The sequence below is a fragment of the Chinchilla lanigera genome, unplaced genomic scaffold (genome assembly GCF_000276665.1).
Source record: "Chinchilla lanigera isolate Chin_1 unplaced genomic scaffold, ChiLan1.0 scaffold00005, whole genome shotgun sequence".
Lineage (NCBI taxonomy): Eukaryota > Metazoa > Chordata > Mammalia > Rodentia > Chinchillidae > Chinchilla > Chinchilla lanigera.
Window position 1 is genome coordinate 9,614,479 of NW_004955406.1, and position 23,067 is coordinate 9,637,545.

At 43.6% G+C, this 23,067-nt stretch overlaps 2 protein-coding genes across 2 annotated transcripts in view; one reads left to right on the forward strand and one right to left on the reverse strand.

The window, feature by feature from the left end:
- The window catches only part of Sccpdh (saccharopine dehydrogenase (putative)), a gene marked incomplete at its 5' end in the record, with an annotated part of 35,508 nt that extends 32,050 nt beyond the window's left edge, over positions 1-3,458 (forward strand). Inside the window, 2 exon segments of the mRNA XM_005374793.2 lie at positions 1,812-1,893; positions 2,815-3,458. Coding sequence (XP_005374850.1) covers positions 1,812-1,893; positions 2,815-2,920 — 188 coding nt within the window. The 3' untranslated portion in view covers positions 2,921-3,458.
- Positions 3,459-3,562: 104 nt separating this feature from the next.
- The window catches only part of Kif28p, a 69,586-nt gene continuing 50,081 nt past the window's right edge, over positions 3,563-23,067 (reverse strand). The window contains exons 13-23 of the mRNA XM_005374794.2: positions 20,377-20,500; positions 19,255-19,399; positions 17,806-17,924; positions 16,772-16,879; positions 12,413-12,687; positions 10,803-10,937; positions 9,951-10,117; positions 9,617-9,723; positions 9,198-9,364; positions 8,651-8,834; positions 3,563-5,629 (exon numbers count right to left, since the gene is read on the reverse strand). Coding sequence (XP_005374851.1) covers positions 5,474-5,629; positions 8,651-8,834; positions 9,198-9,364; positions 9,617-9,723; positions 9,951-10,117; positions 10,803-10,937; positions 12,413-12,687; positions 16,772-16,879; positions 17,806-17,924; positions 19,255-19,399; positions 20,377-20,500 — 1,687 coding nt within the window. The 3' untranslated portion in view covers positions 3,563-5,473. The remainder of the gene's footprint in view (positions 5,630-8,650; positions 8,835-9,197; positions 9,365-9,616; positions 9,724-9,950; positions 10,118-10,802; positions 10,938-12,412; positions 12,688-16,771; positions 16,880-17,805; positions 17,925-19,254; positions 19,400-20,376; positions 20,501-23,067) is intronic.

Sequence of the window (23,067 nt, forward strand, 5' to 3'; positions counted from 1 at the left end):
CTGCATAGTGAGACCCTGTCTCAAAAAGACAAAAACAAAACAAAATATGGTGAATGTTGCTGCCAAGTGTCACTGAACAGAAAGGCAGGCTCAGAAAGATGGTACAGTGTGTCCTCACCCGTTTATTTACCAGACCTGGCACTGTGTAACTTCTGGCTCTTCCACCAAGTCAAAGTGATCATGAAAGGTAAATGTTTTGAGTCAGAACATTGAGGAGCCATAACAAGAATAACTAAAGACATGAAAGAGGCCTTCCAGAACTCCTTCAGGAAGTGGCAAGAATGACAGGATAAGTATGTTCGAAGTTCAGAGGATTGTGAGGGATCAGTAGCAATGTGTTTATACTGTAATAATTTTTTAAAAATTTAAACATTCATATTTTTTGATGATACCTTACATGTTTTTATTATTTGACAGGAATGTAAATAGTGATATCTCACTTGCTCATACACTTCCTTTTAAGTTTGCTCAGGTTTAGTCAGGTTTTTTTGTGGGAGTATGAGGGGGTAGGAGTAGGGATTAAACCAAGGGTCTTGGGCCGGGGATGTAGCTCAGTGGCATAAGCGCTTGCCCGGTAAGCCTGAGGTCATGAGTTCGATTCCCTGTACCAAAAAACCCCAAAAAACAAAAAACTGAGGGTCTTTGCACCTAGCTACATTTCCAGGTTTTTTCTCAAGACAGGGTCTTAACTAAGTTGCTGAATTGCCCGGGATGGTCTTGAAAGTGTGATCCTCCTGCTTTAGCCTCCCAGAGTGCTGGGGTAGTCAGTTGTTTCTCTTGATACTGGGAGTTGTTTAAATATGTGCACTACCTGGCGTGGCGGTGCACATCTATAATCCTAGCTACTCAGGAGGCTGAGACAAGAAGGTCTTAAGTTTGAGGCCACCTTAACAATTACAGCACAACCCTGTTTCAAAATAAGGAGTAGGGATATAGGTCAGTGGTACAGCCCTTGTTTAGCATGTGCAAAGCTGTGGATTCAATCCCCAGTGCCACCACCAAAAAAAAGTTAATGGTGACCAGTTTAGTGTATTTATGTGGAAACAAAAAACCTGGAATAATTGGCTTCAAATATGAAGAAACAGTGGCCATAGTGAGTCAAAGCGTGGTCCCTGAGCCTGCGGCCTGAGTGTGATGGTGGCTCACGCACTGCCTTACTTTGTGTTTGGACAAGGCAAAATGACCGCGCTTCAGTTTCCTCATCTGCAAGATGGAGCTGAAAGTATACTAATCTCTGTGAACGTTAGTGGAAATTTAGCTTAGTACACTTAAAGCACTAAATGTATACAGCTTCTAAAGCTTAAATAAAAAATAAAATAAAATAAATAAAACAAAATACATGTAATAAATCCAGGCTGAGCATGTGAAATTTGAAATGCTCCAAAATCTAAAATATTTTGAGTACCAGTAGGACACCACATGGAGAATTCTACTCATGACCTTATAGACGGAGTGCAGGCATGCTAAAAATTCTGCTCAGCATTATCTTCGGGTAATGTCTGTTAAGTGTACTGGAAACAAATGAATTTCATACGTGGACTTGGGTCCCTTCCCCCAGATACCTTTTTATGTATATGCAGACATTTAAAAATCTGAAATTTAAGAAACAAGTCTCAAGCATTTTGAATGAAGAATATTCAACCTGTACTAAATAAATGTCAATTGTTATTTTTGTAAAGTGACCAAAATATGTATTGGACAAAATTCTGGATGCCTAGAATAAGATCCCAAATCCACTATTTCATTTTTGGGTGTTGCTGAATGCAAACTTCATAAACACTTTCTTTTCCTTAATCACCTGTCTTCTGCAGAGGCTGGCTATGTCACTACCCCCATAGCCATGGTTCAGGCAGCCGTGACTCTCCTCAGTGAGGCCTCTGATCTTCCTAAAGGGTGAGTGTCCTTCTCTTCTAGTGAGAAGATACTTTTGTATCTATGTTACATTTTTTTAAGTTTGATTTTCAGGTTTCGGGTTTGCACATAAGTATTTTTAGTTGTGTTGATTCAGAGATACAAGCTACTTTGTGAATAACCTTAGAGGTAAAGGGAGAGCGACCAAGAGGTCTGAGAGCCATGTAAATTGGCTCCAGTTTCCTTACATAAGTGGCTGCAGTCCAGAGCCCGCCGCTCAGAAAAAGTTGCTATTGTTAAATAGTATCAGCAGGAGCCTCTAATCAGTGTTGAGTGATGCCCAGCTGGCAGGGTGCCCTGACTGGCACCAGGTGTGAACTGGCTAGATGGTTATCACGTACTTTTACTGGAACATTTAGCTGTTACCTTGAAACTAGGCCAGTTTTACAAATAAACATAAGCCCGCAGCTGAGAAATCAGGTATAACCTAAAACAGTAAAAGTTTTATTTAATAAAAGTAAAATTTGTATATACTAAAACCTAATAATTTTCAGGTACTTACATACCCTTTGAAAATATTTGGTGTTTTCCAGATGTTAGCTACTGAAGAGGCTTCTTTTTCATCTAGTTTAAATCCAACTTATTCATTAAAGTCTTCGTTTAATCCTCCCAAAGCTGAAGACTCTTTAAAAACAACAGCACTCGCGTTGACGGTGTGCCTCTTGAGCAGCCAGTAGCACAGGAGCCGTCTCACCAGAATGGAGCCAGTCTCAGCAGGGGGTGCTGGGACACTAATTTCTCTTGAAAAGTAGCCATTTGTTCATTTGGCTGATTTTAGGACTAGAATCAGAACCAGCCGTGATAGGACAGACTCACTTTTCAGGAGTTCTGCAGGACTTTGCTCACACAGGGGAGGCTGGAGAGGAAAGGTGTGAACCGTTTTCTCCTGTTACTGTTTTACAGGGGCGGGGTCTTCACACCTGGTGCAGCTTTCTCCAGAACAAAACTGATCGACAGACTCAACCAGCGTGGCATTGAATTCAGCGTCATTAGCAGCTCTGAAGTCTAAATATTTGAAGATTAACTGAAGTCATAAAAGCATGAATTAACAGCTTCTGTATTTGATATTTTAAATTCTTCTATAAGCCTATCTGACTATATATGGAAAAGATTGTCAAATCTAAAATATCTACACATTAAAAGCAGGAAATTACTAGCTGACCTTAAACTTCAGATCCCAGCTGATTTTATGACTTTATTGCTTGTGAGAGAAAATATTTGACTGACTTTTTCATTGACATGTTCCTGATGAATTTTAATGAATGAGCTGGTAGGTCAGGTGGTGGCCGAGGTGTCCCCGTCTGTGTTGCTAACGGCATTCCTCAGTGAGGGTGCTCAGCCCGGCGGCGCTCTGCTCGGGCAGTCCCTGTTGCCTCGCTTGCTGTGGGACCAAACGGAGTCTCGCCCTCCAGTGAGTTTCTCTGCATACTGTGTGAGCTTTTGCTAAATGAAACAGCACTTTTTCTATTTTCGCCTGCTTTTTCACCTGTCTGCACTGACTGATTTTGGGCTGCTACCTAGGTTGAATAATAAAGGGTTGTCAATGATGTTTTTTTGTTTGGGCCTGCTGTGTGCGTAGTGGTAGATACGTACTGCTTTACATGATCTGAACCTGTTTACTGCCAGTTATTGGGCTTGTCACTTTTTTCTTCCCCGAGTTCTATACCTGTAATTAGTTTTAAGAAGACAGCTTATAAGTTTCTGTTGGTCTTCACTGCTTAAGCAGAATTTTTCTCTAATTTACTTTTTATATTTTAACTAGTTTTTATTAAAGCCATAAATTAAGGTGAAGAACTTTTCCTTTTATAATAATCATAAACACATATAGTGTTCATGTTGTTTATTATGTAAAGGAAACATTTACCTTTCATGAACTTCTGCTCTTAAATGAGAAGCATGAAATCTGTAGCAGTGTATTATTCATGTTAGGAGACTCATCTGAACTATATATTAGAGAAGGGAAGGAGCCTAACTTAGGCAGATTCTTTTATTTTTAAATTTTAAATATTTTCATTAAATATATATATTATATTATATATATATATTCGTAGGGTTCAAGATAACATTTCAAAACATGTATACATTTTAGAGTGAGTAGAGTAATTGGAATATCCATCACCTCAAATATGTATCACAGATTTGCAGTGAGAACATTTAAAATCCTATTAGCTATTCTGAAATATACATTACTGTTAACGGTAGTAGTTTGCCGTGAGATAGAACACTCAGCTTTCTTCCTCCTAACTGTGACTGTACTCATTGACCAGCATCTTCTTTTCCCCATTCTCCTGGATCCCCTAAGCCCCTGGGGGCTACCATTCTGCTCTGTCCTTCTGTCACTTCTCCTTTTTTAGATTCCGAATATGAGATCATATGGTGTTTGTCTTTCTGCCTAGCTTATCTCACTTAATAGTGTCCTCTAGGTTCATCCATGTTTTCACAAATAACAGAATATCTTGTTTTTTTTTTGTTTTTTTTTTTTTTTAAGGTTGGATAGTATTCTGTGGTGAATGTTTAAATTTTTAGAAATGTATTACACTAAAGAACACATTGTCATTAACCCCCTCAAAAGCTCCCTCTCGATTCAGACACACTTATCTCATCATTCTTGGCACTTTCTGAAGCAGTGCTGGAAGCCCACTTTCTTTTCTTGGTATTGGGAGTCAAACTCATGACCTCGTGCTTGCCAGGCAGGCGTTGCCCCACGGAGTTACATCCCGGCCCTTGGAAGCGCACCTTCTTGACTTTTACAAAGTGTGATAAAAAATACGGCAGCACTACTGCCAAGTCTATGTAAGGAAAGGCAGGCTTGTAAAAACATAATGGTATATCTTCGTCCTCCTGTTCACAATGTGACTTCTGGCTTTTCCTCACAGTCAAAATGACGGTGAAAGGTAAGCATTTTGAATCAGTTCAGGACATCAGGGCAAGCCACAACACCACATCTGAATTCTAATGGTAAATGCTTACTGATCACTTCTGTGTGCAAGGTTGCTTACAGTGGTACCTTGGTTCACACACTGAATTTGCTCCACGATTCTGAAGAAGATGGCCACATTTGTGTTTGTGTGGGGAAGATGGCCATGGTTGTGTTCACAACCCAATGTAGAATTCTCTAATAGAAGCAAAATTTTGCCAACACTTGTTCATGAACCAAATTGCTCGCAAACAGAAGCATTCATGAACAAAATCATTGCTGTATATTTATTAACTGTGCTGTAAATATTGATAATGTATTCATCTGACTGGTGAGCAAAGACAGGCCTAGAGAGGGGAGGTCAGTTGCCCCAAACCTTCAAATTGATAAATGATGTCCTTAACCAGGATTTAACCCTGGGCTGTGATCCCACAGCTCAGTCTGGTAACCATTTACCTCTAGTCTCACATTTCTCCTCCATCCTGCATGTGGGTTCATTTTGTATGAGTTAAAATTAAATTATAGGGGCATTGTTTCAATTAAAAATGGAAGAACTAAGTTGAGTGGGTGAAGTAAGCCCCATTATCTGCATAGATGGTCTACACCACTCAGCTCAAGCGTTTGCAGCTTCCACTTGGTGCACCCTCACTGTCTGACATGCAGTAAATATTCTCTCTTCTTTTTCACTATGAGAGCAATGTCATTTTTCAGTTTCCACAAGCTGGATTCAAGCAGGTCCCCAAAGTCCTTTAACATCTGTGATTGTTGGTGTATGAATGGCCGAAGCATTTGATCATCTTCCTAAAAAATAAATGAAAGAGAAAAATGATAGTAGTACCCTTCATCTCATTAGACTAAGAAATGTTTTGTGTATGTAAGTGGAGTGTGCTGTAAGCTTTCCTGTTGGTCTAGAGAATTGAAAGTGGCTGGTAGTGTTAGTTACGTAGGAGCAACCTGGTTTCTAGAAGGCCACCTGTCTGCCAGAAATGGATGAAATAATCCAAATAGTTCAGACTGGAATGTTACATATTCTTTCAATATTATCAAAGTTCTCAGGTTTACTAAGGAAGTCGTGAGGGTGGGTTCTCTGATGTATCCCTTACCCCATGGAAATAGGTTACCCTGAGAGGAGAATTGCTGCTAGTTGGGGGCCACTTGGAGAACCTGTACCTGAGGGTATTGTGGCCTAATTCTCTACAGAGCCAGTGGAGAAGGGAGTTGAGTTGCAGGATTCTAGGGTATAGTATCTTCAACCTATTTTGGGTAAATGCCCAACAGTTTTTAAGTGCTCAGACTGGTTCTGTGCCTCTAGCTGTGCACGACAGTTTGTGTTGTTTCCTATCTTCTCCAATCTTGATGTCATGTTTTAATTTTTGCCAGTATGAATGGCTTATAATGGTACCTCGTTGTATTTCCCAAACTGTTAATGAACTTAAGCACTTTTTCATATATCCATTGCCTTTCTGATTTTTTCATTTGTATAGTACCTGTTCATGTCACTTGAACAGTTTTTTCCATTGGGTTGTCTAGCTCTGTTTTTCCTTTTATTTGGATATTAGTTCATCATATATATATATATATATATATATATATATATGTATATTTTATTTGGATATTCATCGTATGTTAAATGTGTTGCAAATAATTTTTTATATCCCTTTCGGTGTCTTTTGATGGATCAGAGTTCACAATTTTAATGTAGGTGAATTTATCTCTTTCTTAAAAGCCAGTTTTTATTGTTTGTTTTATCATGTGTTAAGAAACCTTTTCCACTGTGAGCTCACAAAGACAGTCTCAAGTTTTCTTCTAAGAATGATAGGGCTGTGCCGGAGGTGGTGGTGCAGGCCTGTAATCCCACTACTCGGGAGACTGGACTGCATGCATATAGGCATAGTTCAAGGCCAGCCTAAACGACGTAGCAAGACTGTCTTGGAATAGAACAAAACAAAAAAAGTGATAGTGTTGTCTTTCAAAAAAAGTGATAGTGTTGTCTTTAATTCTCATCTAAAATTGATTTCCAAGTATATAGCTTTAGAACTGAATTTAGTTTTACTTTCCCCATGTCAGCTTTCTGTTGTGACAAATGTCTGGGATAAACAACTTAGGAGGAGGAAAGTTTCATTTTCGTTTAGTTGCTTTGGACCTGCAGCTGCGCTGTACATCGTGGCAGGAGTGTATGGCAGAAGAGGACCGTTCACCTCGTGGTAACCGGGAGGGGGAGGGGGAGACACTTGCACTGTCTATGGAAATGTTCATGTTGCCACACTCACCTTCCGCTCCACTTTGGTCAACATCCAGTCTCTAGTCCAGAACAGTCTATTTCTTGGCCTTGTATTCTTTTTCTTCATTATCTATATTTGGGTCAGTACCTTCAAATAAGTTAATACCAAGTAGGGCAAAGTCCTCCTACCATGTTCTTCCTACTTGCTCTTTGTTTTTGCAATTCCATATAAACTAGAGCATTTGGTCAGGTTCCATTTCGTCTGTTCAGGATTACACTGAATCTTGGGGAGAAGTGACAGATTGACAATAGCAAATCTTCCAAACCATGGAAACATGGCGGATTTCTCTACGTGGGGCATCTTCTTGAACATCTCTCAAACAAGTTTAAAATTTTCTTCATAGAAGTCCTGCATATTTTACGTTATAGGCTTAAGTATTCCATATATTTGACACAACTATCATTGGCATATTTTAAAATGATTTTAGTGCTATTATAGTTAAATGCAATTAATTTTTAAATATTGATTTTTAATCCAGAGCTTTGTGATTCTATTAATTTATTTATAAACTCTGGGATTTTCCATGTACACGAGCGTGTCCTCTCCAAATAATGGTGGACACCGCACAGTGTAGCGGGAAGAGCATCTGTAGAGCATCATGGCCCAGTTGGGATCTTAGCCCTGCAGTTTGCGAAGAACCTGTATCCTGGGGCAAGTTCGCCAGCCTCACTTGTGCATTCCATCCACTGACTGCGGAAACAGGCTAATAGTAGCTGTCTCCTAGGGTGCTTGTGAGTCACCAAGTGTAAAGTGCTTAGTGTTATATAAATAGATGACATTCTTGAAATTCCTTGTTTCCCTTCACAATCCTTCCACTCCGTATTTTTTGGTCTCACTGCACTGGCTAGAACCTAAAGTACTGGCCAGCATCCCTAACTCTTTCCTGATGTGAGAAAGAACACTTTCATTTACTGTTGAGCATTATGTTTGCTGTTTGCCTGAGATTGTCCTTATCAGATTGGGGGATGTCTGTTTTATTTTTAGTTTGTCAATAGGATGCTCAATTTTTTCTCATTGAAGTAATCAGACTGTTTTTCACCTGTAATCTCTTGCTTTTTTTTTTTTTTTCTGTTTTTGTTTTTTGTTTTTTTTTGAGACAGGGTCTCACTGTATAACCTAGGCTGGCCTCAAACTCACAGCAGTCCTCCTGCCTTAGCCACCTGAGTGCTGGGATTTTACAGGTGTGTACCACCACTCCCAGCCCATTTCTCCTGTAATCTCTTAATGTGATGAATTGCGTTTGGTTTTATAATGCTAAACCAAACTTGCGTTCCTGGATATTCTATATATCATAAAGTGAATGAATATCCTGCAGTGACCGTAGCTGTGTGCAACCAGCCAGACATGTACTAAAATAGAAAGGCCAAAGTAAAGATGGATAGAGGCCCAAGACAGCAGAGGACCATGCTTATAGTGCTTTAACCTGCTATCTGCTTAAACACATACATCTCCAAGCAAAGAAAAGGCAGTTATCACAGATGTCTAAATTGAAAATGTCTGTAGATTGGATGGAAGAGGCTCCCAAGGTTGGGCTACTCACAGGAGGTTTACACTGTCTCAGTCTGAGAAAATGCCCTCTTGCCATGTTCATGCTTTGGTAGAACACCTTAAGAGCTTTGGCAAACTCCCTGTCACAGCTGGCTTGCTGCGTGTACATCTGATGAATCTCTCTGGCTGATGGCACTCCGGCTGTCCTCTGAGTTATTTTCAGGATATTGGAAGGCGTATGGGCTGTGGTAGAAGACAAAGTTTTGTTTATTCATCTGTGTATTTAGTTATCTTGATCCTTATTTATTTTGGTGTCATTCTTGTATATCTGCATTTACCTGCATATTTGTAGCATCACTTTGGGCCCATCCCAAGAAATCTTATAGGGAAGAAAAAAATGACTTGCATTTTTTTGTTTGTTTGTTTTCCGGTACCAGGAATCGAACTCATGACCTCACGCTTGCCAGGCAGGCGCTGTGCCACTGAGCTAAATCCCCAGCCCCTGACTTGCATTTTTGTTTATGAAACAAGATACTGTATAAATTAACTCATTAAGAAGGTCATGTCTGAGAAAAATGCAGGGGCTCTGGGATACCCATGCCCGAAGCAGTCTCTCACCTTGTTGACCAGAACCAGTTTTCTCCAGTGATTCCTTGAGAAACATGTTTTCCTCTCTCAGTGTTCTGTTTATGTTTCGGAGGAGTTCCATCTCCTGCTCTAACTTGAGCACCTTCAGGTAAAGATCTGATGTCTGATTGGATGTAGCCTACAAAAGATGTCAGTACAGCCTTTTGCTGTATTGCCTGGGTTATCCTTCGAGCCTGACAGTTTACTCCCTCATGAAAACCCAGTGGGATTGGGATGGGGCACTGGGGAGCCAAGGCTGAAGCCCCTCGGGGTAATCAGGCATTTGTCAAATCTTTTGTTACGGGGAATAAACACTGATGATCCTCAAGCACCTGTCATCTGATATTTTCTAGTCATCTCTGATGCCAGTATTTATGTCACATGTACACACCTGGCCCGTGTCCTTCACGTTGGAAATTTTCTTGGTGTCTAGCATGATGTGGCCTTCATTTGTGACCATGAGGTCCAGCTGAGAGCAGCTCAGCTCAGCACAACCTTCTGTAGTGTGGGAGAAACACCGTCAAGGAAAGGAAGCCTCAGTTGTCCGGCCCAGGCCGTAAGGAGATGTTAGACCATGTATTCACCTGCTGGACTAGAATCCAGGTGCCCCGGGGAAGGATGGGTCTTGCCCAGATCCCAACAGCCTCCCTCCTTTCCCTCTTCTGCATCATGAGACATGCTAACATTGTACAATAATGCACCACGCAAAGAAGTGAGCGAGGTACCTTGAAGGCCCCACAAATCAACCACGAGAGCATTGGTCTGTAAATAATTCAGAAACTCCTGAGATGCACTGAAGGCTGCAAATTGGACAGTCTCTTCAATTTGGGGATTCACAGTTTTCCATACAGGTTTGGTATATAACGTGATTGGGAGATCATAAATCCTGTAACTGAGAAAAGACATAAGATATAATTTAAAATCAGAAGGAACACATTTTAAAAGTGGGAGGAGGGGGTCAGTGAGCCAAAGAATTACAACCCGTGCCCCAGGTAGATAAAAAGGTGGCTAATACCCAGCTCTCACGGTTGCTGCCCCCACATCTTACTCAGCACTGGCATCATCACTCCATGATTGATAATGTCTAACAGGAAGAAGGATTTTAATATTTTCTGTTTAGATACTCCAAAATTGTTACTTTTCCAGGTGAGGTGGTGGTTTAGTTTTTATTCTTCAAAGTATCCTTTTCTTTATTGCTTTATCTTTCAGTATGTCTGTAACCTAATCAGTATAACTGTATCTGGTACATCTTGTCATGCTGTAATGGTTTTATTTCCAACCAAAGCATTTTACTTAGTTGATACAGTTTCACTAGTTATTCTTTCTGGTAAGATTTAGCTCCCCTGCTTTAATCACATAAAGGTTCAGTACTCACTGACCACAGTCTCGTAATGTAGAGGGACATCTCTCATTAAGAGATGGGGAGGGGAGATAGTGATTTTGCAGTTGGGCAAATGGAAGAAGATTAATATTTCACGATTAACTCATTTTCTAAACTTGAGGAAGCCTCCCTTCCTCTGGAAGTCACACAGTATGAGGATAATGCCAACAGGTCTGTGATGCAAGGTGGTACCCACCCCATCTGAATGCCCCGCTTTGCATCCTCCTTTAGCCACTTGATGCCAAGGCAACGGACAAGGTGAATCTGGAAGTCAATCCTCTTGCCCAGCAGCTCCAAAGGGTCAATCACCACATCCTCCTCGCTGTGTGCGCTACAAACACAAAGGAAACCGCTGATTTCAGATTATGCTAGGTGATGCAAGTTAGCATTGCGATGTCAAGGGAATGAAATAGAAGCCTGAAGGAACAGCTAATTTCACCAAAGGAAAGATGAGTAATGTTACCAGTTGTAAAATTCATTCAAGAGACGCTTCATGGGAGCATACCCTACCCTGGTGCCTCAAGGTAATAATGTAGATCTCAGGTGCTCACACACAGCTGGAGAAGAAGGAATTATAAACGGCATCATAATAAATGCCCACAGGTATGAGTGCTAAGCTTGCCCTGAAGATTGACGGAGGTTCCTAGTGGGAAGGAGGGAAAGCCAAGTGGCTGCCCTGGTACAGCCTCGCAAATTTTTTCCTTGGTGAATTCTTTTTAGTTCAGAGTTTATCCCAGGCCTACAAGCTCAGATACTAATTCGGACAGCTTTTCAACAGGGGAGCTGCCTCACGTCAACCAACTTCACAGAGTCCGAGACCCATAAGTGAGAGTCACTTGATTAACTTGCAGTGTAACTATCCAGCAGTCTAGAGGGCCACGATAGCCAAATGACCGGAGCTTGCATGGAGTCCCAGTAGAGACCATGAGCTGGCCAGCTTGGTCTTTTGATTACAAGACCTTAAATTTCTTTACACCCTTCTTGAGCTTGCTTTCTCTTCGGCAAGACAGAAAGGTTACACTATGTGTCTTGAAGTGTTGGCTTCCAAACGAGGCCCCTGCCAGCATCTTTGTTTAGTATTGCTAAAAGACTTTAGCTTTTATACAAACTGCTTATGGCCTAAGACAGAGGAAAAAAAAACAGACATCCTGAGGGGATGGTAAAAGGTAACAGCAGCAGTTAGGATGGAACTGATAGCTTAAAACTAAGCCTAAACCCACAGAAGATCAAATAGCTTAGGAAGAGGTCAGGCATCTTAGTCCCTACTTTGAGGGAAAAAAAGTGGTTGGGCCTCTATCGAGGAGAAGAGGTGAGCTAGAAAAATCATCTTGCTGCTTCTGGAGCTTGGGCTTCATCAGCAGGATGGGCCTTCAGCATGGAAAAGCATCCTGTGCGTTGCAGATACCAGACCTTACAGTGCCAGGAGAGGCCGGAGGGAGTCCCCAATGCACTGGCTTGCTCCTCTGAAGGTCGACTGTTTAGCTCCAACTCAGGTTTTTTGGTTGTTTGCTAAGTCTCCTTCTACTACGCTTCCTACTTCCCTGGCCTTTGGGGAATGCCCTCCTCCTGCCTTTGGTCACTAGGGCAGTGCTGAGCTGTCTTGAATGCTGCTGGGCATTCCAGGTCAGCTGCTTTGGCTGTCATGGAAAAAGTCAGATTCAGTGAGGCTAACTCATGAATGAATGAGGGTGTTCATTGGTCTCACGACCACTTCAGGTATCAAACTGACAGCCCCCGCTCCAGAAAACTCAAGCTTGCTATGTGTGACTGACCCTGAACGAGGGAAGGGGAGAAGGAGATACACACCATCCTGCTGGGGAGCAAGGGGTGATGTGGACGTGCAGCACTGCCTCCTCCAGCCCATCACAGTTCAGAAACTCCACTTGGTCCTCAAACTTCATGCAGTAGGCAAGCGACTGGAGCCAGACGTGGGCTGAGCCCAAGTGGATGACCTCGGCAGGATCCCAGAAAGGGTCATCCTCTTGAGCCACGTGGCTGTCCTCTCCATCTAGAAAATGCTGGTAAAGTTCCTCCATTAGGAACTTCCTATTGATAAACTTGGCTTTTGACCAAATCCACACCTGAAAACATAGAGGGAGAGCACCGATATTTTATTTCATCTGCTGCTATAAGTGTTCATCTCTGACTTTTCCCAGTGTGAGCCTGCCAGTGGCTGAGGTTTGTGTGCCCAAGACCACATATCACTCATGCAAATGCAGCTTGGACAAAGCCCTTCAAGAATACCATATTCATCCTGGACCTGTTACTACTTCAGCATTGCTTGAGTTGCTTGAACCCAGGAGGTGACTTAGAGGAGATGAGGGAACAGATACTGATGAGAAATGAAGGCTTTGGGTTTATGGCAAAAAGAATGTTCTCAAAAGTCATAGTCCCTGAGACCTATAAATATGCTTACATTACATGGCAAAGGCCACTAAGGTTCCAAGTAGAAGTAAATCTACTTCTCAGTTGACCTTAAAATGAGATTACTCTGAATGTTCCAGGTGGGCTCAGTGTAGTCAAGGGCTTTAAATGTGGAATGAGAAGAAAGGGTCAGAGAAGTGATGAGTGAGAGAAGCAGGGCCGGAGAGTTGACTTGTGGCTAACTTTGAAGATGGAGGAAGATGACCATGAGCCAAGGGATATGGGTGGCCTCTGGGAGCTGGAGGAATGCAGCAAGTAAATGCAAGGAAACTGATTTTCCTTTGGACCTGCAGAGAGCAGGATGCTCATCTCACACCTTGCTTTTAGTCCAGCGGAACCCGTGTTTGGCTTCTGGGCCATAGAATTATAAGGCAATAAGTCTAAGACATATAATGGGTTTGTGGTAAGTCATGACACATTGACAGAAGACAGCACAGAGCAGATAGTTTGGAGAAAAACTGGGAACTGGCTCCACAGCAGTTTCACATCCATGTGTTGAAGAGACATTGTCCCCAGCCCTGCAGGCAAATGTGCCAGATGTTCTTAGCTTCATTTTTTGCAGACCCAAAGAAGTTGTAGTCTTTGTTCAGGGCTTTGCTCCCAGTGAGCAGCAAATCCAGAGCAAGACCCTGCTAGTCTTTGCCTCTCACTGGGTGAAGACAGAGCCTCTGTTATGAACGCCTGCTATGGAACAAGGAACAATACCTAAGCTTCAGCGGGAGGAATTCCAGCTAGATAGAACATTTCTTGGCTACAAATGTCATATCAGAAGTAGTGACCAAGGATCTTTCTTTGGACAAGCAGAATAAAAAAAACAACCTAACAGATAAGGCATTCTTGCTCTGAGTGTTATATATCTTCATTAGCAGGACACTATCAGGCTAAGGCAGGAGGAGCACAAGTTGAGCCCAGCCTGGGCAACTTAAAGACTTAGACAGATCCTGTGTCAAAAAATAAGCAAAGACTGGGAATAGGGATGTGTAGCTCAGTGCAAAAGCTTTATGTTCAATTCCTAGTATGGCAAAAATAAGCAATCATGATAGTAAACATAGATGGCCTTCCTTTTCTGTTGCTTCCAGCAAAGTGAAGAACCGCAGTACTCCTCTCTCAGTGTTGTGCAAGATTAAATGAGATCATGGTGTTGGCACATGAAACCAAAAGCAGATTGCAACAGGAACTCTAGTTGTTTTGGTTTTTCTTAAAGACTTTTAGGCTAGGGAATTAAGATATCAGGAATCAGGGTAGTGAAACGCGGCCACTACTTTATTAGCTGTCGATATCAGGCCACAGGCCTAGTGAGAGGTGAAATTAGATGTCATGGTTGACCTGAGGAGGAAATCAGGTCAGTGAAGCCCAGGGACAAACTGGATACCTGTGCTGGCTCTGTCCCTGCCCCAAGGTGGGCCACACAAGCCTGGCTCAGACTTCCTGGAAGATATGCTGCTCACCTGAGCCAGCAGCTATTGGCAAGTATCACTGTAAAGGAGCGCAAAATGGCAGTGGTCACAGCTTAGAAAATCTCCCTAGCTCTTGCAAAGCCCTGGCTTGCCCCCGAACTTGTCCTGGATGTGTGACTAACTGCAGAAGAGTGACCAGCATTCACAGTCCTTTCATTCCAGGGTTGCACAAGATAACCAGCCACCAAAACAGTGTCATGCAGGTCTACACGTAGGGCCCATGGCTGCTCCTTGCAGTCTTGTCTTTTGGCCTTCAGAAGCACATGTGTATGTATGTGCACACACACAGGCACACACACACACACACACACACACACACACACATTACAAAATACTACCAGAAGTCACTGTCAGCATTCTGGACGCCGCCAAGGAAGACAGGATTTTATTTTGGAAAAAATCACTGGTACTAATCTTATTTTTAAAAATATTTTTCAAACAAATGGACAACCTTAAAGATGAAAGAGCATTTACATGAATTTCAACATTGAAAAGTAGAAAAAAAAAATCATCACAAAATTAGTGCCCAAACCCTTTCTGAGAGAATCCAGCAGGCTTACGCAGGAGCAGTCCTGAACTGTGTGTGCTTGTGACAGTGATGCTGGGCTGAAGAAAAATAGTATCTCCAAGTGTCCCCAACCCTCTGCTCTCCCATGCCACTCACTTAAAAAAATGTGAAAACTGTCCTGTGTTCTACTTCTAGTAGTGGTAGGCTGTGTAATTCAGCTAATCCTCTGCTAGCAACTAGAAAGATTTCATTATAATATATTTCTTCAAATTACCCTTAAACTGTACAAAAGAAAAAAAAAACCCTCAGAGTAAAATGGGTAAAAGATGTCAAAATTACAAGTCTCCTTAAATCCAGGTCTGACGAGGCAGTAGGAAACTGCCAAACCAAATTCCGGAAAGGAAAGCATGGCCCTAGGGAGATCTGTGTGAAATGGCAACGCCAAAGCTATTTTGTCCAAATGGACTTTGTCGGGGAAACGATACGAAAGGCATGAACACATGGAGGGGTCACCCCCACACGCCCCACGGGACACGCACAGACATCAAGACTGACTGGAGGGCTTTGGAGGGGACCCTGCCCACACCACAGTGAGACCTGAGAGCTGTGCAGTACATGTAAGCACAGCTGGCGCCGAACCTGCTCTCCGAGTGGAGGAGGCCTCAGGACGCGGGCTCCAGAGTGACCCCAGTTGTTCACGGCCTGTGATTCAGGATCCGGCAGTGGCAACCACTGGCACGTGAAACCCAGTGACCTGGGGGTGGGTACGGGGGTGTTTACAGCATACATGATGTGAATGTATACGTTTATAGCCTTTTTCTATATTTGCCATATTTCACAACATTAAAAAGGTTTTAAGAATTTTTCTTAATAATTGTTCTTCCAGCTCAGTGCATAGCATGTGCTGAGCATGGGTAAAGCCGTGGCTTCAGTCCCCAGAACACCCCAAAAAAGTTGATCTTGACCCAGAAACTTTTGGTAACTTTAGGTTAACAAGTGGAGCAGCAAATCCCAGAGAAGGCTCGGGTGCTCTGTACAGCAGGTCATCCAATGCCTGGTGCCAGCCCTCCTCTGTGGCATCTGGGCGGGGTTCCCCTGCTAAGGTGGGCTTTATTTTAAGAGTTTGGAAGGGAGAAGCCCACCATGTCCAGAGAATGAGTGGCCTGGCCTTGTACAATGGGGAGGGCTGAGAGTGCTCCAGGGCTAAAGCCTGGGCTCTTCTCAAAAAGCATTACATACAAGAGGCCCTCTACCAGACAGGCCTGGGAGGCGCCAGGTGAGAAGTCCATAAAAAACTTCCTGGAGGGGATGGCATGGGAGTGAATCTGCCTGTGGAGTCAGCAGAATGGCCTTTTCCAGTCCTGTGAAAATGTGGATTTTCCGCCTGAGTGCTGGGATTACAGGCATGCGCCACCACACCCAGTTTTCCTATTGCCTTAAAATGGCAATTTTCTCTTCTGTGTGTGCACGCACGCACACACACACACACACACTCACACATTCACACACACGGACATGGGCACCATTACCACTTGGATAAACTTTCAGGTGCCCTTTTGGTACTAAAGCTTTCGAGTCACACTAAAATTAAGAGGCCGTTCTGTGGTGGAGGTCAGGAAAGAGTCCATGAATTGACACTATGTGGAAGGGACAAGAAGAGGGAATGTGGAAGACAGTGCCTCAGGACCCCAGCGCATACTGGAAGTGTTGGTAGAATAACCTATGTCCCCAGAAAACCCTCGGGAGGCTTACACCTGCCCACAGATGAGTACTCACCTCATGAGTCCTTTGGTTGGTCACCTTCACCATGACCTCTTTTTGCAGGTCATAACCCCTGGAATCTGATGATGCTAAGTTCTTCACCTTCAATTCCATTTCAAGTCCCTGGTGAAAACAATACTTCTCACTAAATAATCCATTTTTTAACTCATATCCCCTGTCTTAGTCATTTTTCTTGTTGCTGAGACAAAACACCCAACACCCACAAGTTAAGGGAAGGAAGGTTTATGTAGCTCACAGTTTGTAGAGGTTTCAGTCCATAATCAGCTGGCTCCAAGGCAGGGTGGCTTGGCAGAGGGGCATCACAGAGTAGGACCAGTTTATGGCAAGCAGAAGACAGCAAGAGCAAGCAAGCAAGGGACCCTAACAGTGTCTTTCTTCCCCTTTTATTTTAGCCAGGCTACTCAGGGTGGTAGCATTCACACCCTTAGTCTGTGCCCTTGATCCCAGCATTGTACCGTGAGTCAATTTCAGTATCATTCACTAGATGCAGCCACCTCTGAAAAAGCCCCACCCATGACTACATGAGGCTTTAGGGGGACCTCTAGACACAAGCCATAATATTCCTTTTGCAATTCACTTTCCTTACAGTCTTCCCACACTCAGGCTTTCTAAAAGAACATGGTCCTTGAAATTCCATCAAGACAAATGGCAAAACACCAGAATTTCTCAACGATATCTTGGAACAGTGCCTCCTACTTATTGAAGTAATGAATTCTCTTACAAGGTTCCTGCTGACTAGGATTTTGGGTCAGCTAACTCCAGCCCCAGCCCCTCTCAGTGGTATATCAGTCATCGTGGTACCCAGACCAGAGAGTTACTGGGAAAATCATAGATGGGGCGGTTATGGCACCGGTCCGTGATCAGCAAAGGCAGGAATGGGGCCCAGGGCTGGCTGGGAAGGCTTGGGGGTTAGTCTAGTTTTTATCACTAGTTTATTGTGTGGCCTTGGGTAAGCCCCACAGCTCTCTAGGCTTCAAGGTCCTCTCTGGACCTGACACTATGCTGTTTTTTGGCTCTAGATAAAGTACCTTCTTTAGCTCTTCACTCATTTGATTTGCTTCTGCAACCAGTGGCATGAGTTTGATGTAGTCCTGGAATACAGCCAGGACACTGGGGTCTGCTTGGCCATCTGCACTGCTCACAGCACCTGGGAAAAGAATGGAAATGAAAGCCTGTCATTTGTTCTCTGATACTTCCCAGCTGTACACACATTTATATGCCCATTCACTCACTCATTCATTCATTCACTCATTCATCCATCCATTCATTCATTCATTCATTCATTCATTCATTCATGTAACTGCCCCTTTCAACTCTGTCTTGCTGCAGCCTGACAGCAGACTCTGTGCCTTCAAGTCCCACTTTTGGTCTCAAAAAGCCTTTGTTTGACGCAAAGTGACTCCAGATTTTTCAGGTGGTGATGAGCGATAAAATCCAGCTGGCTAGGAATTTACCTTGAAGTTTCAGCTAGCACAGAAAAGCTCTTTCTTCTCGTATATTTGGGTGGCTTGAAGGAGGATGACACGGACCTTACGGGAAGCCCAGTCCGCTCCCAACATGGGTTCTTACCACCTTTCCAGGGAACTCTCGGCTCTGTAGGTCCCGGCTTGTGGTTCGCAGTGCCCTGCTGCCCTGCAGCTTGATTCCCCAGGACGCCCACAAAGCCGCCTTGTTGGGGACCCACAGTCATCGCTAGCACATGGGCACCTTCAACCCGGGGTCTGAGGCTGACTGCACCCCACCCTGTGCTGCTGTGAACGAACCCGTGGATAGGTGGATTATCCAGCCTGGTACTACGGAGACTTGTTTGGCTTTGGTTAAGCACTTCAGTAGAAGAAGAGCAAGGCCGGGGATTTCAAACCAGCTTATTTTGCTGAAATTCTGATAGAGCCTCTTTAGCATGGCTGGAGAGGGGAGGAACTCTAATGTAGTAGGGTCCCCTGCTTTCCACCCCTGCTTTAAGATGTACAAAACATAAGGGCCTCCCCTGGGAAGCCAACATATCGAAGGCTCAAACACAGTGAACCTAGGGGAGAGCAGGCAGGGCCTCCACCTAGGCGTGGGGTCGGGGAGGGCCAGGCAGAGGGCAGAGCTTCTGAACGCCTTCACCTAGGAGGAGTCCCAGATTATCTCTGGGGCTAGAGGCCTCTGGGTGGGACAGAAGGCCAGCAGTTGCTTTATCTAACCCCAAAACATCTTGGCATTCTTTCCTGCACTCACTGTGTATACCACTGCCATCTACACTCCTTTGAGTTCTCTGCGCCCTTGTTCCTAAGGGAAACAGTTCAACGTGTTAAACCGATCTTTGATATGGACTCACTCTACATTCGTAGGGGAATCACATTTTTAACTTTGAGCCCTCTGTGTTCTGACACAGTAAAAGACGGTTTGCTTAAGGAAAGCAAGCGGGCACACAGTGAAAGCAACTGCTTGAATCGGCACATAGAAGACGTGGGGAGCTGGCTCGGGGGCCTCACCGAGCTTGTCCACGCTCACTCCCTCCGCAGCTGCCCTCTCCAGCTGGAAAAAGTCATAGTCAAATCTGCTCAGGTCCTCACTGCTTCGCTCCAAAGGAAACCCGATGTAGAGGTAGGCACTGCTGGAGCCCAAAATAATGCGGTCCTAGGGAGGAGACAGACACAGAGGTGGACCTCGGCGGGCAGGACAGAGACGAGGCAGCCTCTCAGGAGGAGCCAAGGCCCTGTGCCCCCCCTAGAAGGCTCTGAGAAATCTCTTTCTTTGGGAAATCCCCCAAATTTCATGGGAAGAGGTCCATGAAGGAGGACGTAAGGGCACCATCTTGCTTTTGTGTACAGCTCTGGCTCTGCCTACCCAGTGCTACCTCCCTGACAGGCACAGAGGATCCGCAGAGACCACACAGACCCCTCCCTGGAGGATGGAAGGAATCCCCATGAAATCCTAAGCTGCGGGGAAAAGCAGAGGGCTTCAGCAGCGTCCAAAAGGCCTACCACACTGGGGACAGAAGTCCTCATGCAAGATGGAATACTAAGTGGAGATTTCATGTGTGGGAGACTGGTGGGCAGGGACAACCACTGCTGAACAACCCAGAGGAGATCAGTGAGCCTGGGGCAGCGAGGAGGCTGAAGGCAGGCGGAGCTCAGGCAGGGGCCCTCAAGGAGGTGGCTGACGGCTTTCCAGAAGGAGAGTGATAAACCCATCTGCCAGTCTAAAAGGGACAGACTGGCAGGGAGGCGGCTACGGAGAACCCATAGGAGCCACTGCAGTGGCAGGGACGGCTGGGTGTGGGGACGAAGTGGCACCGATGTCAGTGAGAGGCTGCACAGTCCCTTCCAATGACAGGCTCTTCAGGAGACTACCTAGTTTAGCCCTCCTTTTTCGTAGGTGAGGCCCAGAGAAGTGAAGCGACTCGCCTCAGGACACCAGCAAGCTAGGAGCGCTCTGCCAGCCCAGCAGCTGTGCTCATGTCCTTACTATGAGCCATAGCAGAGGCCAACGAGGTGGGCAGTGCCCAGCCATGCCCCGTCCCCTTGGCATGACTCAGGGTTTCTTCACCCGAACCTCCTCTCCTAGCTCTTGGGTGGGACTTAGGAACCTCTGTGGCCCAGCAGGAAATTTACCAAATGCTGCAGCTTTGTCCTGGTTGTGATAGGCACCCCGTTGATGACAACCTTACATTTGCTGTATGGAGTGACCGTCACTTTACCATCCAAATTCGTGAAGGAAGCGTGTTTATCTGAAATTCTAAGAAGACAAGAGTTTGTCCCAGTCACCCAGTGAATTACAGTTTCGGTGACCAGTTAGGTTGTTCTCATTTGCGTGATAAGATCTCCCAGCTGCTGGAGAACAGTGGGAGGATTTGCCAGGGCCTCCTGAGTGTCGTGCTGTGCTCACCGTACGTGGAGACAGAGCAGAGCCCTGGCTGAGGAGCACGGGGAAGACAGCAAAGCAGTCTTTTTATTAACAGAACAAACTCCAGCTAAGGGTCTAGGGCTGTGAGGAACCAGCAGACACAGAGGTCACTGTGAATCTTCAAAAGCTTATGGGCCAAGGTAGGGAAAATGAAAACAGATGTTTCAGTAGCCAGAGTGTGGGATCAACCTAGATACCCTCCCACATATGAGCAGGTAAAGAGCATGTGGTGTATACACACCAGGGAATATTGTTTAACCACCGCCATAGAATGAAACCCCATTATTTTCAGCAACATGGAACTGGAGGACATTCTGTTAAGTGAAATAAGTCAGGCACTGAAAGACAAGTACTGCATGTTCTCACCGGTGTGGAGCTAAACATGAATCTCAGTGAAGTAAGGAGTAGACAGTTGTTACCAGGGCCTGGGCAGGGTGTCGGGGAGGGAGTGCGGAGAGGGGGTGGGTAATGGGTGTTGTGGGATGGCGGCCTGGGAGGAACAACTTCTAATTTCTATAGCATAGTATGGAAACTATGGTTTACAACAATCCACTGAATTTCAAAATAGCTAACAAATAAGTGTCTAAGGTGACAGATATGCAAATTACCCTGCTCTGATCATTATTCCTGTATACATGTACTGAAAGGTTACACTGTACCCCATAAATATGTGCAATTACTGTGTCAAAAACAAGAAATAGAATCAAATGATAACGCCAGTACAAGATACCAGAACTTATAGGACACACTGAAAGCAGACCTGAAGGCAAGTTTATAGCTGTGAATGCCCACATCAGAAAAACACAATAAGCCCAAATAAATAACAAAATAATGAACCTCAAAGTCCTAGAAAAGCAAAAACAATCCAAATCCAAAGCTGATGTAAAGAAGGAAACTGTAAAGCTCAGAGCAGAAATTAGTGAAATTGAGACTAAAAAAAAAAAAAAAACAAAAAAAACCCCACAAAGAATCAATGAATCAAAAAGATAGTTCTTTGTTTTTTGTTTTTTGTTTTGGTACCGGAAATCGAACTCAGGATCTTGTGCTTGCCAGGCAGGCATGAGATAGTTCTTTGGAAGAATACCCAAAATAGACAAACCCCCAGCCAATCTTACCAAAAAAGGAAATAAATCAATCCAGAAATGAAAACAGACACCTCTGAAATCCAGAAGAGTACCAGCAACTACTTTGAAAACTTGTACATCAATAAATTGGAGAACCCAGGAGAAATTGGTGAATTCCTATATAAATAATAATTATCAAAGCTGAAACAAGAAGATTTAAAAATCCTGAATAATCCAATAACAGGCAATGAAATTGGGACCATAATACAAAACTTACCAGCTAAGAAAATCCCAAGTCTCAGCAGATTCACTGCTAAATTCTGTAAGAATTTCAGGGAAAATCTAATGCCAATACTCCTCAAGCTCTTTAATGAAACTGAAAGGGGAGGAGTATCCCTAAAGTTGTTCCTAGAAACTACCACTATCCTGATTCTAAAACCAGAGAAAGAGCCAAGCAAAAAAAGGGAACTGTAGGCTAATAACTCTAATGCACATAGATGCAAAAATCTTCAAAAGAGCCTGGCAAACATAATGTAACAAATCCTAAGAAGATCATACATCATGACCAAAAATGGCCTCATCCCAGGGATATGGGGATAGTTCAACATATGGAAATCAATAAATGTAGTGCATCACATAAGGATGCAAGGTCAAAAACCACATGATAATTTTGATAGATGCAGAAAAAGCCTTGACAAAATTCAACATCCATTCATGATGAAAACTCTGAAGAAAATAGGTATAGAAGGAATTTATCTTAATCTGATAAAATCCATTTATGAAAAACCTACTGACAACATCAGATCAAATGGAGAAAAACTGAAAACTTTCCATCTAAAATCAGGAACAAGACAAGGCTGCCTACTATCACTATGCCTATTCAGTATAGTACTTGAAATATTAAAGCAATCAGGCCACAGAAAGAAATAAAAAGGATATAGATAGCAATGGAAGAAGTTAAATTCCTATAGACAGGAAAGGAAGGAGTCATTTGGGGATGACATGATCCTTTACATGGAGGACCCAAAAATTGCACCAAAAGACTCCTAGAATTAATAATCAAATTCAGCAATGTATCAGGGCACAAAATCATCACACAAAAATCAATAGCATTCATGTATACCAATAAGGAACTTACTGAGAAAGATATTAGGAAAACAATACCATCCCCAATAGCATCAAGAAAAAATTAAATGCTTAGGAATTAACCTAACAAAAGAAGAAAAATCTCTACAGTGAGAATGACAGTACTCTGAAAAAGATGACTGAAAATCACATCAGAAAATGGAAAGATGGCCGGGCATGGTGGTGCATGCCTGTAATCTCAGCACTCAG